Source organism: Hevea brasiliensis, chromosome 14 (genome assembly GCF_030052815.1).
Source record: "Hevea brasiliensis isolate MT/VB/25A 57/8 chromosome 14, ASM3005281v1, whole genome shotgun sequence".
NCBI lineage: Eukaryota > Viridiplantae > Streptophyta > Magnoliopsida > Malpighiales > Euphorbiaceae > Hevea > Hevea brasiliensis.
In genome coordinates this window covers 17,746,337-17,763,201 of record NC_079506.1, presented here as the reverse complement: position 1 = coordinate 17,763,201, position 16,865 = coordinate 17,746,337, and the positions used below count along the sequence as shown (strand labels likewise).

The window sequence follows — 16,865 nt, the reverse complement described above, 5'->3', positions numbered from 1 at the left end:
TAAGCAGAGTGCATGACTTATGCACATTTGCATAACTTCAAATTCTTCATTTTCTCTCTCTGCCGAAGTCTGCATAAGCAGAGTGCATAACTTATGCATACGCATAACCGAAACTCAAAAATTCAAACTTGCGAGGTGCATAAGCGAGTGCATGACTTATGCATACGCATAACCGAACTCCAAAAATTCAAACCTGCCGAGGGGTGCATAAGCAGAGTGCATGACTTATGCACTTCTGCATGACCAGAAATCTGAAAATTCCAAACTTGCCAAGATGTGCATAAGCAGAGTGCATAGCTTATGCACTTCTGCATGACCTCACACTCTGAATCTCAAAACCCACTGAAGAGTGCATAAGCAGAGTGCATAGCTTATGCACAACTGCATAACCACCAACCCCAAACACCAAAAGCTGCCGAGACCTGCATAAGCAGAGTGCATAACCTATGCACTTCTGCATAACCACCTTCCACAAAAATCAGAACCCACCGAAACATGCATAAGCAGAGTGCATGACTTATGCACAACTGCATGACCACATTTTCCAAACACCAAAACCCACTGAGAGGTGCATAAGGAAGGTGCATGACTTATGCACAACTGCATGACCACCAACCCAAGATTTCAAAACTTGCCGAGCGATTGCATAAGGGCGATTGCATGACTTATGCACTTATGCATGAGCTATTTCTCTGAAGTTCAAATCATTCTGAAACATGTATAAAAGAGTGCACAGGTTATGCATAAATCACTTTTCACTTATGCAGTTTCTACACAAACCCGATTCAAATCAAATTTCTTTTCGGCAATTTTCTCTTCCCTCCTCCACCTCCCGATATCCCTGCTCACCCCTTTTCCCCCACGACCTCAATTCCGGCATACCCTTTTTCTCCACTCGCATTTTCGTCGGATAAACCCTAACTTCTCCCTGCATTCTCATTTTCGCCCTCATCTCCTCCATCTTCACTATCAAGAACCATGGAGTCGCCTCCCCATTCCCATCCAGCTTCTCCTCTCGAGGTCTCGCCATTGTCAACGATACCTCCCAATCCCGATTCCCCTCCACAAGCGACACCCCCACCACCTCCCACAACCACGTACAAATGAAAAATCCAGTTGAAATCTGTGCGACCCATGTCCTCTGCCCCTCCTCTATCCAAACGCAAAGAACCACCTACCCCATTGTCGGAACCACCACCCAAAAAGCCAAAAAATCCAGCCTCCACACCCTCTTCCAGCAAAAAGCCAATTTCAGTAGCTTCATTGGTTTCAAAACTCCCTTGGCCGCTTCCTGATGCAGTCCAAAAGGCAGCCTTTAAGAGACTTAAGGAAAGAAAGGTACAACCCACTAGGTATATTTCTGCCGATTCTCTACAATCTCTTGGTTTATTTGACAATGTAGTTGCATATCTTGATGGTATGGGTTGGATGGAATTTGTGCATAAGCAGGAGATAGTTTATCCAACTCTAGTTTTGGAGTTTATTTCTTCATTCTCTGCTACCCTCAAATTGCATGATGTAGACCATAAGCCACTTATGAAATTTAGATATTTGGGGCAAAATATAGAGCTGTCATTGGACCAATTTCATACCATTTTTGGTTTTGCAATTGATGGGTTATTTCGAGTGCCACATACTGGAGTAGAGGTAGAAAACAAGGGTATTTGGAATGCTGCACAATTCTGGAGAATCATCACAAACCAACCTCAGACTTTCTCTGCTGGCAGATCAAAAACTTCTCAAATCTTTGACCCTGCACTTAGGTTTATTCATAGACTGATTGCTAGCACTATTTTGGGCAGAGGGACTAGTTCTGGTGCTGTGGGGAAATCTGAATTATTCATGTTATGGTGTGCTTTTCACAAGGTCAAGGTTTCTCCTGGTTATTTCTTTTGTGAGCATGTGTTGCATACTGCCACCAAATCCATAGGTGACATTGTCTTGGGTGGGCTCATAACTGTCATAGCCAAACATTTTGGTTTTAACCCTGAAGAGCACCCAATACCAGCACTTGTGGACACCTTATATTTTGATGCTGCACACCTATCTAAAACAGGGTTCAGTTTGCCACATTCTGATATTGCACAACCTGCAGCAGAAACTGAGCCCATTGCACAACCAGAAGCCCAACCTTTCCCATCAGTCCCACAGCACTCTACTGAACCTACCCCACCCCCTCAGTCTGCACAGGAGACCCCAGCAGCTTCTGCTCAGCCCACAACTCCTACAGCTGAACCTTCCTCATCCACAGCCCCTCCTGCATTCAACACTAAAGCCTTATTCACCTATCTTGAAAGGCTTAGTGATGATATATACTTTGTGGATAGGAATTTTGACACTGGTCTTGATACACTCAAGGATCGTCATGATCAACTCTTTGACCTTGTCATGGAAACCAGGGACAAGCAAAAAGAATTGAAGGAGATGGTGAAGCAACTCATGATCTTTCTGGGAATGCCACCTCCACCTCCATCACCTCCTCCAGCACCATCATTTCGACAGCAACCAGCAGCTACCAGCCCCTTAGCAACATCCTTGGACAAGGGCAAAATAATAGAACTAGATTAGTTTTTGTTTTACTTTTGTTCAAACTTGTAGGACTTTTCCTTTGTAAATATGTTCAAACATTTATAGTTTGTTTTGAATTATGTTTGTTTGTTTTGAATTAGTTTGTTTTAAATTCTGTTTTTCTTGAAGTTTTATTGGATAGCTATTACATTAGTTTTCTTTGATTTTCATTGCACTTATTGCCCTTTTGTACATATTTGCCCATACTCTGTATACATTTCAATGCTTCTACTGCTGGTTGTACATTTCCCCTTGCTAATCATCATGCAGCAGCTTTTGTATACACTGCACAGGCTATGAATTTCCTTATGCAAATATCCTGCATAGCCTGTGCAACCCTTTCTGTAACTCATGCAGAACTGCACAGGCTGTATTCCCTTTATGCAAATGTCCTGCATAGCCTATGCAACCCATATTGCCACTCATGCAGAACTGCACGGCTTATGCACCCTACTTATGCACTTGATCTGGACAGCATTTTACTCTGCATAACCTGTGCAGCTTCTTATGCATCCCTTTATATCTTGAATTCTCCTCTGCTCCATACCAGGTAACTCTTTCTTTTTGCTCTTAACTTTCACAATTCCTGGTAATTATTACTTGCTTAGAGTTTTTGGTAATATACTGCTTGAGACATTGAGGACAATGTCTAATTTTGAGTTTGGGGGTGCATTTTGATTTCTTGCTTTATTCTTCACATTTGCTTCATTTTTCACATTTTGAGTATAGGAACATCTCATCCCATTTCATTTACATATATTGTAAATATTTTACATATACATCCACACATACATACACATTACACATTTACATACGCATTATACATCACATAGCACATATACAAATAGACAAATTGTACACATTGCACACAAATAGACTTCCTCCATTTAGTTAATGCATTAATCATTTTAGAAATCATGCATCATGCATTAAAATCTTTTGCCAAATCCCTTGAGTATTGAAAATGTGCCTATGAGAGTGATTTGACTCACCTTTTAGTTGGGTTTGTGGATTGAAAGTTTCCTAAAAGGTGCAAGGTTTTGAAGTGTCTATCCCTTGCCTATATCTTCTTAGCCAAAAAGCCACCCAACTAGTCCTTTGGAGATTGGAATGCTTAGAGGGAGTTATTGGATATAAGGTAGTCAAATGATGTCTCACCAATCCTAGAACAAATTTTCTAAACCTTTCAAGGCGAAATACCAGCTTGTACTTGAAAAGAGAGATGATTAGGCATTCTTTGATTTAAACCTTCTCATTTTAAACCTTTGGCCCTTTTCCTAATTAAAATCGACCATTGCAAACCCCTTTGAGCCTTTTTGTCCCTTATTTTTCTTGAAATCCTTATTGCTACCTAGCCAATGAACCAAACACTCCAACCCTTTTCATGAGAATAATATTGAATGTTAGGTACACTTTCTAAAAAAAAAATAAAAATAAAAATAAAAAAAAGAAAAAAATATACAATAAAAGGGAGAAGAAGTGCTTGTCATCTTGTAAAAGTGCTAGTATATGTGCTTTTCACTATTGTCATTCAAATTGAAAGAAATCCACCCAAAGTATTAAAAGGAATGAGTTTGGGGGTGGCAATTTTAGGGACAATCATAAAAAAGAAAATGCAAGATACAAGTTTAAAGTATCAAAATGTCCCTCCATTTTTATGTGTTTTGCTAGCACTTGACAATTCTCATTGTGTACTTCTCTCCTCCATATATATAAAAAAAAAAAGAAAAAGAAAAAATTATAATAAAATAAGAAGTGTACCTTATGTTGTTAAGATTTGAAATATTCTCATGCTTTGAATCCTTTTTACCCATTCTTCTTCTTAGCCTCATTTTGAACCCCATGGGCCCATTACATCCCTAAAAAGACCTTTGATCTCTTGATAGTATTTGTTACATTAGTGGAGATAGGAGTAGGGAATTTGCCTATGGGATTGGAAAATTATCCATTCATTCATTTAATTCCATCATTCTATATAGAGACACTTTGACTATTGATTGTTTTAGAATTCCTTTCGAGCATGACTCTCTCTCTTTTGATTGGTTGGTTTGGGGATTTTGAATGATAATTGACTTGATGGCTAAGCGGTGAAAGCTTGGATAAGCATTAGATTCTTTGCATTTTGAAGGATGGGTATATGGATTGTTGGTATGGCTAAAGGTGTGTTTAGTTACTTTAATAGGTGAATTTCATAGCTCTTTGGATAAGGGACCCCTAAAATTTTTGCACCACATTTTAAAGTTTGCTTGAGGACAAGCAAAAGCTTGAGTTTGGGGGTATTTGATGCATACATTTTGCATAGTCATTTAGGTCTAATTTCATAACCATTTTATTTGATTATTAGTCATTTTTAGCTAATTTCATTAGTTAATTAGTTAGTTTTTCATAATTGTCGATTTTGGATTAATTTATAATTTTTACTTTGTTTTGTAGGAAAAATGGTGTTTTTGAAGGACTGAAGAGAAATTTTGCTATTGAGGAGTGACTTCTACAGCTAAAGATGTCAAAAACAAGTTTTCAAGCTGAAATATGCATTGACCAAATTGTGCATAACTTGCCACATAAGCTATGCAGATCTGCATAAGGAGAAAAATCACTGTTCCAGAACCAACCGAAATGTGCATAAGGAGACTGCATAGCTTATGCACATTCACACCTCCCTTATGCACTCTCACGGAATTGTGCATAACCTATGCACCAAGTCATGCAGTTTCGCATAAGTGAACTGAACCAGTAGCATAAGGGACTGCATAACTTATGCAGTCCACTTATGCAGTCCCATAAAGAGTTCATTAATGAGCTGGCAGAAGATTCCCTCAGATAATTCCTCCTAGAACACACCATTTTAGGGCTCCATGTCAGAAAAATGCTATAAATAGTCTCATTTTCCCATTTTAGAAAGGGGGAGACAAGGAGCAGAAAAGGAAAGGAGAGGAGAGGCAGAATTTGAAGAGTCACTTTCACCTTCCACACCATTTTCAACCAAGATTTGCAGATTTCTTTCCTTCCTTACATTTTTCCTACATTTATATTGTTTAATTTCTTGTTTCTTAGCTTAGATTAAAGCTTATTTTCATATAAACTCAGATTTTCTTGTAAACATTATGGAAAGTGAGCAGTTTACCTTTGATTCTGGAGTAAGGGTTGTAATATTTGAGATATTTTGTGGATTTTGATTGGGTAATCCATATTTTGTGGTCTTAATGAGTTTTATTCATTTCTTGTGTGCTTAATGACATGCTTAGTGTAGGATCCCATTAAGTGATGTTCTTAATCCATGGTTGAGGCACCGAAAGGAGAAGGCCTTGTGATAGATAATAAAGGAATTGGACTTAATTAACTTAGATCTAGAAATAGACTAAGGATTAAGAGGATTCACATATTAATTAAAGAACTTAATGGGTCTTAATTAATTCTAACTCCACAAAAGTAGGATTAGTTTGATTAAGGCACTCTTTGTCTCACTCGAAAGGGTATTCGAAGGATTTAAGAATTAATCTCCTTAAAACCATAAGTTTCACAAGATTGGATAACCAATTTAAAATCCCAAAATAGCTCGAATATGAAATCCCGAACTTCGGAATCGCCTTTTTATCATTGTTAATTTTCAATTGAATTAAATTGCTTGCCATTTTAGAATCTTGCCATATTTGAACTTGCTTATTTCAATTTGATGCAATTTTAGTTTAATTAATACATTGATGAATAGAATATTAATTTTGCACATATAGATTTCACATTCTCAATACCCATCAATTCATTACTTTAATTTCAAAAATACTTCGATTTAGTCAACTTTTATATCAAAAATTCAATCATTAAACTCAACTCCTCGTGGGAACGATATCTTTACTGTATTACTTGTATGACCCGTGCACTTGCGGTTGGGCCACATCAAAACCTTCCACTAAAATTTCATTAGGCAAGATATACTCCTACTCCTGCTGTGCCATTAGTTTCATCATTACTTTCCACCACTGTTACACTTCCTCAATAGCTACATCCCATCCATAGAACTAAGTTTTTTCCTCCTTCAACAAGCTTCTCTAATTCTCCGTGAATGGGTCCAGGACAACACATTAATTTAGTTTTAGAAATGTATCATTTGATTTTTTTTGCAAGGTTGTTCTTTTCACTATTTAAACAATTAGTATAATAATTACTTGTACTTTTTTTAATACATATATATAGGGGGATTGGGGGATGGGCAATAGAGACTCGAACTGGCATTTGCTAGGTGAGTCACATGCATTTACATATATTGTTTAATATATGTTTGCGTGTATCAGTTCTTAATTCCTTTAATAAATATGATTACAGTATATGCTTTCTAGTGATTACAAGTTGACAAATACTTTCAGACATGTTTTCTAAAGGATTTGCTTTAATTTCATCTCTTAACTCTTATTTTGTTTACTAGTAGTTTTCTTTTGTTTTAGGGCTTTTCCATTAACTATGGTTTAATTTTGATAGGATGGGTGTATTAGAGTTAACCTGCCACCTCTCGATAAAACATCAGTTAGTTTTTTTTCCCTCATTTTACTTAATTAATTATGAGGGGCTATGTTGAAAAAATAATTTGCAATTTCCTATATGTCTAAGTTCATTTGTCTTTTGGCCTTTTCTAGGTGATTAAATATAATTTATGTAATAGTTCAAAGTATGTGTCTTTTTGAGTTTTTTAGATGGTTCATGAATGGATATTAATTTGGGTTCATGTAACTAGATTTGAAAGGTTGCCTAAACTCCTATATATATCCTTTGTACTTGAAAGTTAGTATGTGTGAAATACAAAATAGTATTTTCTATCCTCTTTCTTTTCTAACAAAGAGGTATCAAAGCCTCTTTCCTTAAACAATTTGAGAAATGGCTAGTAGTGGTCTTCTTTCTTTTCAGTTCCCTCACCTTCTAAAAGAAAATTATGAGAGTTGGTGTATTCATATGAAAGCCTTGCTTGGCTCACAAGATGTGTGGGATATTATTGATAAAGGCTTTACTCTACTCGAAGATGAAGCATCATCATCTTAAAATGATGCTTTAATAAAAGCAAGGAAGAAGTATCAACAAGCTTTTATTCTCATCCATCAAGGTTTGGATGAATCTATATTCTTGAAGGTGGCCAATGCTCCTAATGCAAAGCAAGATTGAGAGATTTTGAAGAATTCCCTCCAAGGAGTTAACAGAGTGAAGAAGGTGAGACTCCAAACATTAAGAGGTGAATTTGAAGTTTTGCGAATGAAGGATGTTGAATCCATTTCAAAATTTTGTACGAGGGTGAAGTCTATAGTGAGCCAATTGAAGAGATTTGGTGATAAGGTAGAAGATGTTCATGTGGTAGAGAAAATTCTTCTATCTTTGACACTAAAATTTGATTATGTGGTGTGTGCCATTAAAGAACCAAAAGATTTAAAATCCATGACAATTAAGGAGTTAGAGGGGTCTTTACAAGCTCATGAAGACAAAATGAAGAGAAAACAAGAAGAGCCTTTGGAGCAACTCCTCAAAACCAAGGTTTCTTTGAAAGATGGTGGAAGGTAAAGAGGACGAGGAAGTGGTAGAGGACATGATCATGGTCATGGTCAAGTACCTAAAAGAAGAAACAATCAAGACTATGCTAACAATGAAGATAAAAGCCAACAATGAAGTAAAGGTCTTGGAAGAGGAAGAGGAAGAGGAAGAGGAAGAGGAAGAGGCAACTATTATAGAATAAATGAAAGAAGATTTGAAAAGTCTAACATTGAACGTTATAATTTTCACAAATATGGTCATTATTCTTGGGAATATCGTGGCACTTCAAATGATAGGGAGGAGAAAGTCAATCTTGTTGATGATAAACAAGAAGAGGAACCAAGCTTGTTGCAAGCACTCAAAGATGGAGATCATGATGACCATAGTTCGTGGTACTTGGATAATGGAGCAAGCAATCACATGTGTGGCTATAAAGAAAAATTTGTGGAACTTGATGAGAAGATGAAAAATGTTTCTTTTAGAGACTCTTCAAAAGTACAAATTCAAGGGAGAGGTACAATTCTAATTTCTTCAAAGGATGGTGGTCATGTACTTATTACCAATGTTTATTATGTGCCAAAATTGAAGAGTAATATTTTGAGTTTGGGCCAACTTCTTGAAAAAGGGTATGAGATTCGCTTGAAAGATTGTTGTCTTTGGCTTAGAGATCAAAGTGCTAATGTGATTGCTAAGGTGCATATGTCAAAGAATAGAATGTTTGTGTTGAATCTCAAGACTATTGAAGCAAGATGCTTAAAGGCTAGTGTGGAAGATGAAGCATGAAAGATTGTTATCTTTGGCTTAGAGATCAAAGTGCTAATGTGATTGCTAAGGTGCATATGTCAAAGAATAGAATGTTTGTATTGAATCTCAAGACTATTGAAGCAAGATGCTTAAAGACTAGTGTGGAAGATGAAGCATGGTGTTGCTATATGAGATTTGTCCATTTAAACTTTGCCACACTCAAGGTGATGGGAGAAAAAAAGATGGTGAAGGGGATGCCTTTGATCAAGCATCCAAATCAACTGTGTGAAGTATGTCTTCTTGGGAAGCATTCAAGAAGGAGTTTTCCAAAGGAAGCCTCTACAAGAGCATCCAAGCCGTTCCAACTTATGCATGCCTATGGGCCAATCAATCTACCTTCATTTGGTAAAAATAAATATTTCCTATTTTTTATTGATGATTATAGTAGGAAGACTTGGGTCTATTTTCTGAAGCAAAAGTCGAATGCATTTATTGCTTTTAAAAATTTTAAGGCACTTGTAAAAAAAGATAGTGGCTATGAGATTAAATCTTTGAGAACCGATAGAGAAGGCAAATTCACTTCCAAGGAATTCCATAATTTTTGTAAATCTCATCGAATTTGTCATCCTTTAACAGTTCCAAGATCACCACAAAATGGTGTTGCAGAAAGGAAAAATAAAACAATTCTTAACATGGCTAGATATATGTTAAAAGCCAAATATATGCCTAAGGAATTTTGGGCTGAAGCTATCTCTTGTGTAGTATATCTGTCCAACAAATCTCCAACAAGAAGTGTGAAAGACATGACTCCCCAAGAAGTATGGAGCAAAAAGAAGCCTTGTGTCGCTCATTTGCGAGTTTTTGGAAGCATTGCATATGCTCATGTTCCACAAGAAGAGAGATTTAAGCTTAACGATTGAAGTATCAAGCATGTCTTCATTGGCTATTATGCGAATTCAAAGGGCTACAAATTGTACAACCCAAGTAATAGCAAGATTGTAGTGAGTAAAGATGTAGAGTTTGATGAAGAAGCAGCTTAGAAATGGGAGCAACAAGAAGAAGGTGTCTATGATTTCCTTCCATACTTTGGGGAGGAAGATCAAGAGACCATGGTGCCTTTGCAAGAGACAACTCCACCTCCTTCTCCAAATTATGTTACATCACCTACCTCTCAAGAAAGTTCAAGTGAAAGGCCACAAAAGTTGAAGAGCATTTCAAGAACTTTATGATAAAACTAAGGAGATCATTAACTTTGACATAAATGATTTGTTTTGTTTTTCCTTTGACAGTGAGCCCATGATTTTTGACGAAGCCATGAGAGATACAAGATGGAGACAAGCCATTGAAGAAGAGATCAATTCCATAAAGAAAAACAACACGTGGGAGCTAACAACTCTTCCTAAAGGACATGAAGCTATTGGCATCAAATGGGTGTACAAGGCAAAAAAGAATTCTTAAGGAGAGGTGGAAAGATACAAGGCAACGCTTGCTACTAAAGGATACAAGCAAAAGCATGGAGTTGATTATGAAGAGGTGTTTGCACCAATTGCACGCATGGAGACTGTTTGCTCGCTCATAGCTATTTTTGCTCAAATGAAGTGAAAAATCTTTCAACTTGATATGAATTCAGCTTTTCTCAATGGCTATCATGAAGAGGAGGTTTATATGGAACAACCATTAGTTTTCATGGTTGAAGGGCGTGAAAATAAAGTGTTAAGATTGAACAAAGCTTTGTATGGGCTGAGACAAGCATCGAGAGCATGGAATAGCCAAATTGACAAGTAATTTCAAGGTAATGGGTTTGTCCATTGTCATCATGAATATGCTCTTTATGTGAAGTCGTATGCTAATGGTGATATTTTGTTTGTTTGTCTATATGTGGATGATCTCATTTTCATGGGCAACAATTCAAACTTGTTTGAAGAATTTAAGAAAACAATGACACTTGAATTTGAGATGACCAACATTGGCCCCATGAGTTACTATTTAGGCCTAGAGGTGAAGCAAATGGAAGATGGCATTTTTATTTCTCAAGAAGGCTATGCCAAAAAAATTTTAGAGAAATTCAAAATGCTTGACTGCAATCCTATGAACACACCTATGAAATGTGGAGTTAAGTTGTCAAAGTTGGATAGTGGGGAAAAGGTAGATCCCACTCTCTTTAAAAGTCTTGTGGGAAGCTTGAGATACTTGACATTCTCAAGACCCGATATTCTCTTTTGCAGTTGGGTTAGTAAGTTGCTTTATGGAAACTCCTACATCCTCTCACATGAATGTTGCTAAAAGAATTCTACGTTACCTTAAAGGAATCATTGATTTTGGGTTATTTTATTCTTCATCTAATGAGTTCAAGCTTGTGGGATTTTATGATAGTAATTTTGCTAGAGATATTGATGATAGAAAAAGTACAACTAGTTTTGTATTTTTTATGGGTGATTGTGCAATTACATGGAGTTCTGAAAATCAATCCATTGTTACATTGTCAACTTGTGAGTTAGAATATGTGGAGGCAACTTCCTGCACTTGTCATGCTATTTGGCTTAGAATATTGTTAAAAGAACTTCATTTCACGCAAGAGGAAGCCATAGAGATTTGTATTGACAATAAGTCTGCACAAGCTCTCGCTAAGAATCCAGTATTTCATGATCGAAGCAAGCATATAGATATAATGTATCATTTTATTAGAGAATGCATTGCTAAAAAGGAAGTAGAGCTCAAGTATGTGAAGTCTCAAGATCAAATTGCGGATTTCTTTACCAAGCCACTAAAGTTTGAGGTTTTTCAAAAATTAAATGCTAGTCTTGGAGTGAAAAAGAAAATTGCAAATTAAGAGGGAGTGTTGAAAAAAATAATTTGCAATTTCCTATATGTCTAGGTTCATTTGTCTTTTGGTCTTTTCTAGGTGATTAAATATAATTTATGTAATAGTTCAAAGTATGTGTCTTTTTGAGTTTTTTAGATGGTTCATGAATGAATATTAATTTAGGTTCATGTAACTAGATTTGAAGGATTTTCTAAACTCCTATATATATCCTTTGTATTTGAAAGTTAGTATGTATGAAATAAAAAATAGGAGACCGGGTGTAGAGAAAAAAAATTCAAAAAGATCATACTCTAGAGTAATTCTCTATCAAGTTGGTAAATATTTATCCTTTTAAATTAGGAAAAGATACTTTTCAAATTTTACTAAAATTAATATGTTACCATACATCATATGGCTTAATCGATAATGAATCAGGTTTGGATACAATGTAAAGCAACAAAAAGTTTATCGTACCCTGCATTCAATTTCCATTTAAATACATGCCGCATATAAGACACAATAGATTGATTCATTCGGCAGTTAACGTTCAATGCTCATACTAGGTCACAATTGCCATTAGGGTGTTCGGTTTTGGTTGAGGTAGGGTTCTAGTTAAGAATCGAAAACAAAATCAAACATTCAGTTCTTTGATTTTTAAGAATCAAACTTGGAACTAAAATTCAGTTTCAGTTCTAGTTTCGATTCAGGTCAATTCTAAGCAATTTCAGTACAATTTCAATTCTATTTTGGTCAAATTCAATTCTAATTTCATTTCAAATATTGATTTTTTACACCGAAAACTACAACATTCTTGTGCTCATTTAAAAATACAAAATACAATATTAAATTTCTAATGTGAGAACAATAGTAAAAAAATAATAACATTAACATTAATATAATAATATTAATGTCAAAAATATATTTTTAATAAAAATGTTATATTATCTTTTACATATTTATTAATTATGTAATCTTTAACTAAAAGATATATATGATTTAATGTATTTAAGACTAAAGTTATTATTTTAAAAAGTTAGAATATATATATATATATATATATATATATATATATATATATATATATATATATATATAATTGGTTATTTGATGCACTTTTGATATAATTTTAATTCAATTTTGATACGATTTTAATTGAATCTTTTATGAAAAATCAAAATGAAACTGAAATAATAAATATAAATTTAGTTCAGTACGATTCAGTTTCTATAGTAACAATCTTTTTCTTCATTTCAATACAATTTTTCAATTTGATTTAGATTTTAGGAAGCATGCACAACCTAATTGCCATTATGAATGCTTAATTAGTACAGAGGCGAAGTAGTTTTGTTTTGAGACTCGTAATTGCTAACTATTAATAATTTTTAAAAGGAATATATATATATATATATATATATATATATATATATATATATATATATACACACCTTAATTCAAAAATTTAAAAACTTATTTTAACGCAAGCTATTAAATGATAATAACATGAAATCTAAGTGATGTGCTGAGCCTCTAACACCATGCATGTGAGCAATTCTTATTTCAATCTAATCAATCAATTAAAAAGTTTTTTTTTTAATGAATTCAAGACTTCATTCATTTCATAGAAAATATTTTTTTAAAAATACATTTTTTTAATATTTGAATATTTTAAAAAAATAAAAATAAAAATATTTTCATAATCAAAGAGAAAATTAAGTAATTTAAAAAAAAATTACCTAAAAATAGTTATTTTTATTTTTGAGATTTTACTAAATATATTAAAATATAAAAACACTTATATATTCATAACATAAATATATATACAATTAATTAAATTAAATCAAATAAGAAAAAATATTTTCATAAAAAAATATTTTTTATATAAAAATTATTTTTATAAAACAAATAGACTAAATGGAGCAGTTCAGTTCTTAATCCCATAGATTATTGCAATATAATTTTGAAAATACTTGACAGTTTGCTTGTTTCCGTGAAAAGAGACTTTTATTTTTCTGTTGGCTCTCAAGGGAGCCAATAATAAACATGCATGAAGTATAATGGCCCGGCAAGTGAGAAAGAAACTCACCACCAGAAAAAAAAAGAAAAAAAAAATTATATATATATATATATCCGATAAACATGATTACCATTAAATAAAATAAAGAGCAAAATATGAATTTTTAAATTATAGATAATATTCAATATATAAGACAAATAATAAAAGCATAAAAGTATATTAAAAATAAAATTGGCCATTTAAAATAAATAAGAGCATGATTGACTGTATTTTTAGCCACTTTAAATAAAAACACTACTCTGCCATCTATATAAATGATTATTAAGCTATACTTTAAGGGTTCAAATTGGCCATTTACCAAAATAATAATAATAATAATTTTCCTTTTGTTATCATTTAATCTGTTCATCAATGGTGACATCCCACAGTCTCCTTAGCGTGATAACTACCGCTTCCAGACAATGCCTTAATCTCCTTCGTGATGTGATAGGAAACATAGGCTTCCATAGCAAAGGTCAAGTAGGAAGTAGCGTCATGACTATGGAGCTGAATTTAATTTGAAGTGATAATCAGACTTTCCAAGAAATAGAACAAGCCCCTACTACAAAATTAATGGAGCTTTGCAAACTGGTTGGTAGCTAGCCAAGGATATGGCTATCTGCAACTTTAAGACTAGCCACTCCAATTTGTTGCTTCTCTGTTTCTTCATAATTAGTTTCTTCTTCTTCTACACCAGCTCATTCACAACTGCTTTATCCTTCAATTTCAACAGTTTCAGTCCCAGTGACAATAGAATCATATATGAGGGAGATTCCGCAGTAAATTACCAAGCCATTCAACTAACAGCAAATCAAACTGATAAGCCTTTGGCAGGAAGTATTGGTCGAGCCACTTATCACGCGCCCTTGTGGCTTTGGGACAAGAGGACGGGTATAGTAACAGACTTCAACACCCACTTCTCATTTGTCATTAACTCTCTAAATAATGCTGCATATGGAGATGGCATGGCTTTCTTTATGGCACCTCAAGGTTCGAAAATTCCTGCCCGACTGAAGCACGGCAGCACTCTTGGCCTAACAAGTGATGGAGAGGAATTGAACTCTACAAGCAATCCATTCGTGGCGATAGAATTCGACATATTTAGAGACAATTGGGATCCACCCAACGACCATGTTGGCATTGATGCCAACTCAATGAAGTCGGTCAAAAATGAGAAATGGTGGAGTGATATTAGGAAGGGGAAACTAAATGATGCGTGGATATCATATAATTCTAGCACAAAAACTTTGAGTGTTGTGTTCACCGGAATTGTAGATAACCTGCCAGTGGAACAATCCTTTGATTATGCACTGGATTTGAGATTGTACTTACCCGAGTGGGTAATTTTTGGCTTCACCGGGGCCACAGGAAATGCAACTGCTATCCACACCATCTGTTCCTGGGATTTCACTTCTACACTGGAAGATGATAAAATGCAACATTGGACGGTTGATGTTTGTTTGGGGTATGGGCTAGTTGTACTTTTATTTATATTAATTGGGATTATTGGCTTGCATGAGGGGAATAGCAAAGTGAAAGAAGATGAATCCTTCACTGCACAATTGACAGAACAAGAATTTGAAACCGCAACAGGGGCAAAGATGATGTCATATGGCGAATTGGATAGCGCAACCAATAACTTTGATGAGAAAAATAAGCTGGGGGAGGGAGGATTTAGTGCAGTTTATAAGGGGTTTTTGATGTTTAATTATATTGCTGTTAAGAAATTCAAAAGGGTGTCCATCCATGGGTTAAAGTACTATGCATCAGAAGTTATGATCACTGGCAAGCTGAAGCATGAAAACTTGATTAAACTGATAGGTTGGTGCTATGAGAAGGAACAACTTCTACTCGTTTTCGAGTACATGCCAAATCTGAGTCTAGATTACCATCTTTTTAAAGGAACAACGTTGCTGAAATGGGTGGAAAGGTATAAAATTGCATTAGGCTTGGCCTCTGCTTTGCATTACATGCACCAAGGATGTGAACGATGTGTGCTACATCGGGACATAAAATCCAGTAATGTGTTGCTAGATTCAAATTTCAATGCGAAGCTTGCAGATTTCGGGTTAGCTCGCCTTGTGAATCATGATGCCAAGTCTCAAACACTCGAAGGTTGGACTAATGGATACGAGGCTCCTGAATGTCACCAAACAGGAAAGTCGAGCAAAATGTCTGACGTCTACAGTTTTGGTGTCGTTGCCTTGGAGATTGCATGTGGAAGAAGAGCATTCGTGCAAATGGACGATGGAAACCATGTACGCTTAGTGAAGTGGGTGTGGGATCACTGTGAAAGAGGCGACCTTCTTGATGCAGCTGACCGAAGATTATGCGGAAATTTTGATGAGAATCAAATGACGCGTTTAATGATGGTGGGACTGTGGTGCGCACATCCTGGCTTTTCTCATCGTCCTTCGGCAGGAGAAGCCTTGGAAGTGCTCAAGTTCAATGATTTACCACCTAACCTTCCATCAAAATTTCCAGAGGCAAGATATGCTCCTGCTTCTGCAGGACCATCATTTTCATCCTTACTTTCCAACGTTCCTACGAATTTCTCAACAGCTAAATCCCTTCTATAATTTCATCGAAATAAGATGGCTTCACCTTCAACCGTTTCTCCAATTCTACATGGGATCAGGACAACACATTGATTTATTTTGAGAAAACATATCACTGGAGATTTTTCTGCATTTTATGTGTTGTTCTTTTCATTATTTAAACAACATTGCAATTACCTGTACTGTTTTATATGTGCATCTGTGTTTAATTCCTTTAATATAAATGATTTCAGTATACCCATGCTTTCTAGTGATTACAAGTTCACAATCAGTTTCAGACATGTTTTCAGGAGGAGCTGTTTATCTCTAAACTCTTATTTTGTTTGTAATTCCCCCATCTTTTATGCTTATTACGACTTTATGACCCTATATTTAATTCAATAATTAAAATTGATATTTATTCAATTCCCCAATAATTCAAAATTCAAAAATAATAACTTAATAATTTTCACCATCTTCTGTCCAACTATAAAATTAGAATTCATTTTAAATAAATTCCTATTATAATTCATTTGAAAATGAGTCTCATACAATTTAAAATTCATAGCTGAATTAAATTTTAAACAATTCATATTTGATTTAATTTTATAATTGAAATTTGTTTACTTTTATTTTTAAATTATCTTAAATA

At 34.9% G+C, this 16,865-nt stretch overlaps 2 protein-coding genes across 2 annotated transcripts; both read left to right on the top strand.

Moving 5' to 3' along the window:
• Positions 1–7,803: 7,803 nt before the first annotated feature.
• LOC110642034 (uncharacterized) lies at positions 7,804–8,859 on the top strand. Its single transcript, XM_021793956.2, has 2 exons — positions 7,804–8,102; positions 8,214–8,859. Exons 1-2 carry the CDS (start codon positions 7,804–7,806, stop codon positions 8,857–8,859), a joined length of 945 nt encoding a protein of 314 aa, XP_021649648.2.
• A 5,428-nt stretch (positions 8,860–14,287) lies between these two features.
• LOC131172811 (L-type lectin-domain containing receptor kinase IX.1-like) lies at positions 14,288–16,317 on the top strand. The gene has a single exon (XM_058134345.1). The coding sequence runs from the start codon at positions 14,288–14,290 to the stop codon at positions 16,253–16,255; it is 1,968 nt and encodes a 655-aa protein (XP_057990328.1). The 3' UTR covers positions 16,256–16,317.
• The last annotated feature ends 548 nt before the right edge of the window (positions 16,318–16,865 follow it).

Bases quoted from the DNA above. Each gene is read 5' to 3' on its own strand.
- LOC110642034 (XM_021793956.2), top strand. From the start codon at position 7,804: ATGAAGGATGTTGAATCCATTTCAAAATTTTGTACGAGGGTGAAGTCT. The intron at 8,103-8,213 runs GTAAAGAGGACG...CCAACAATGAAG, and splicing joins TCTTTGAAAGATGGTGGAAG to TAAAGGTCTTGGAAGAGGAA.
- LOC131172811 (XM_058134345.1), top strand. From the start codon at position 14,288: ATGGCTATCTGCAACTTTAAGACTAGCCACTCCAATTTGTTGCTTCTC.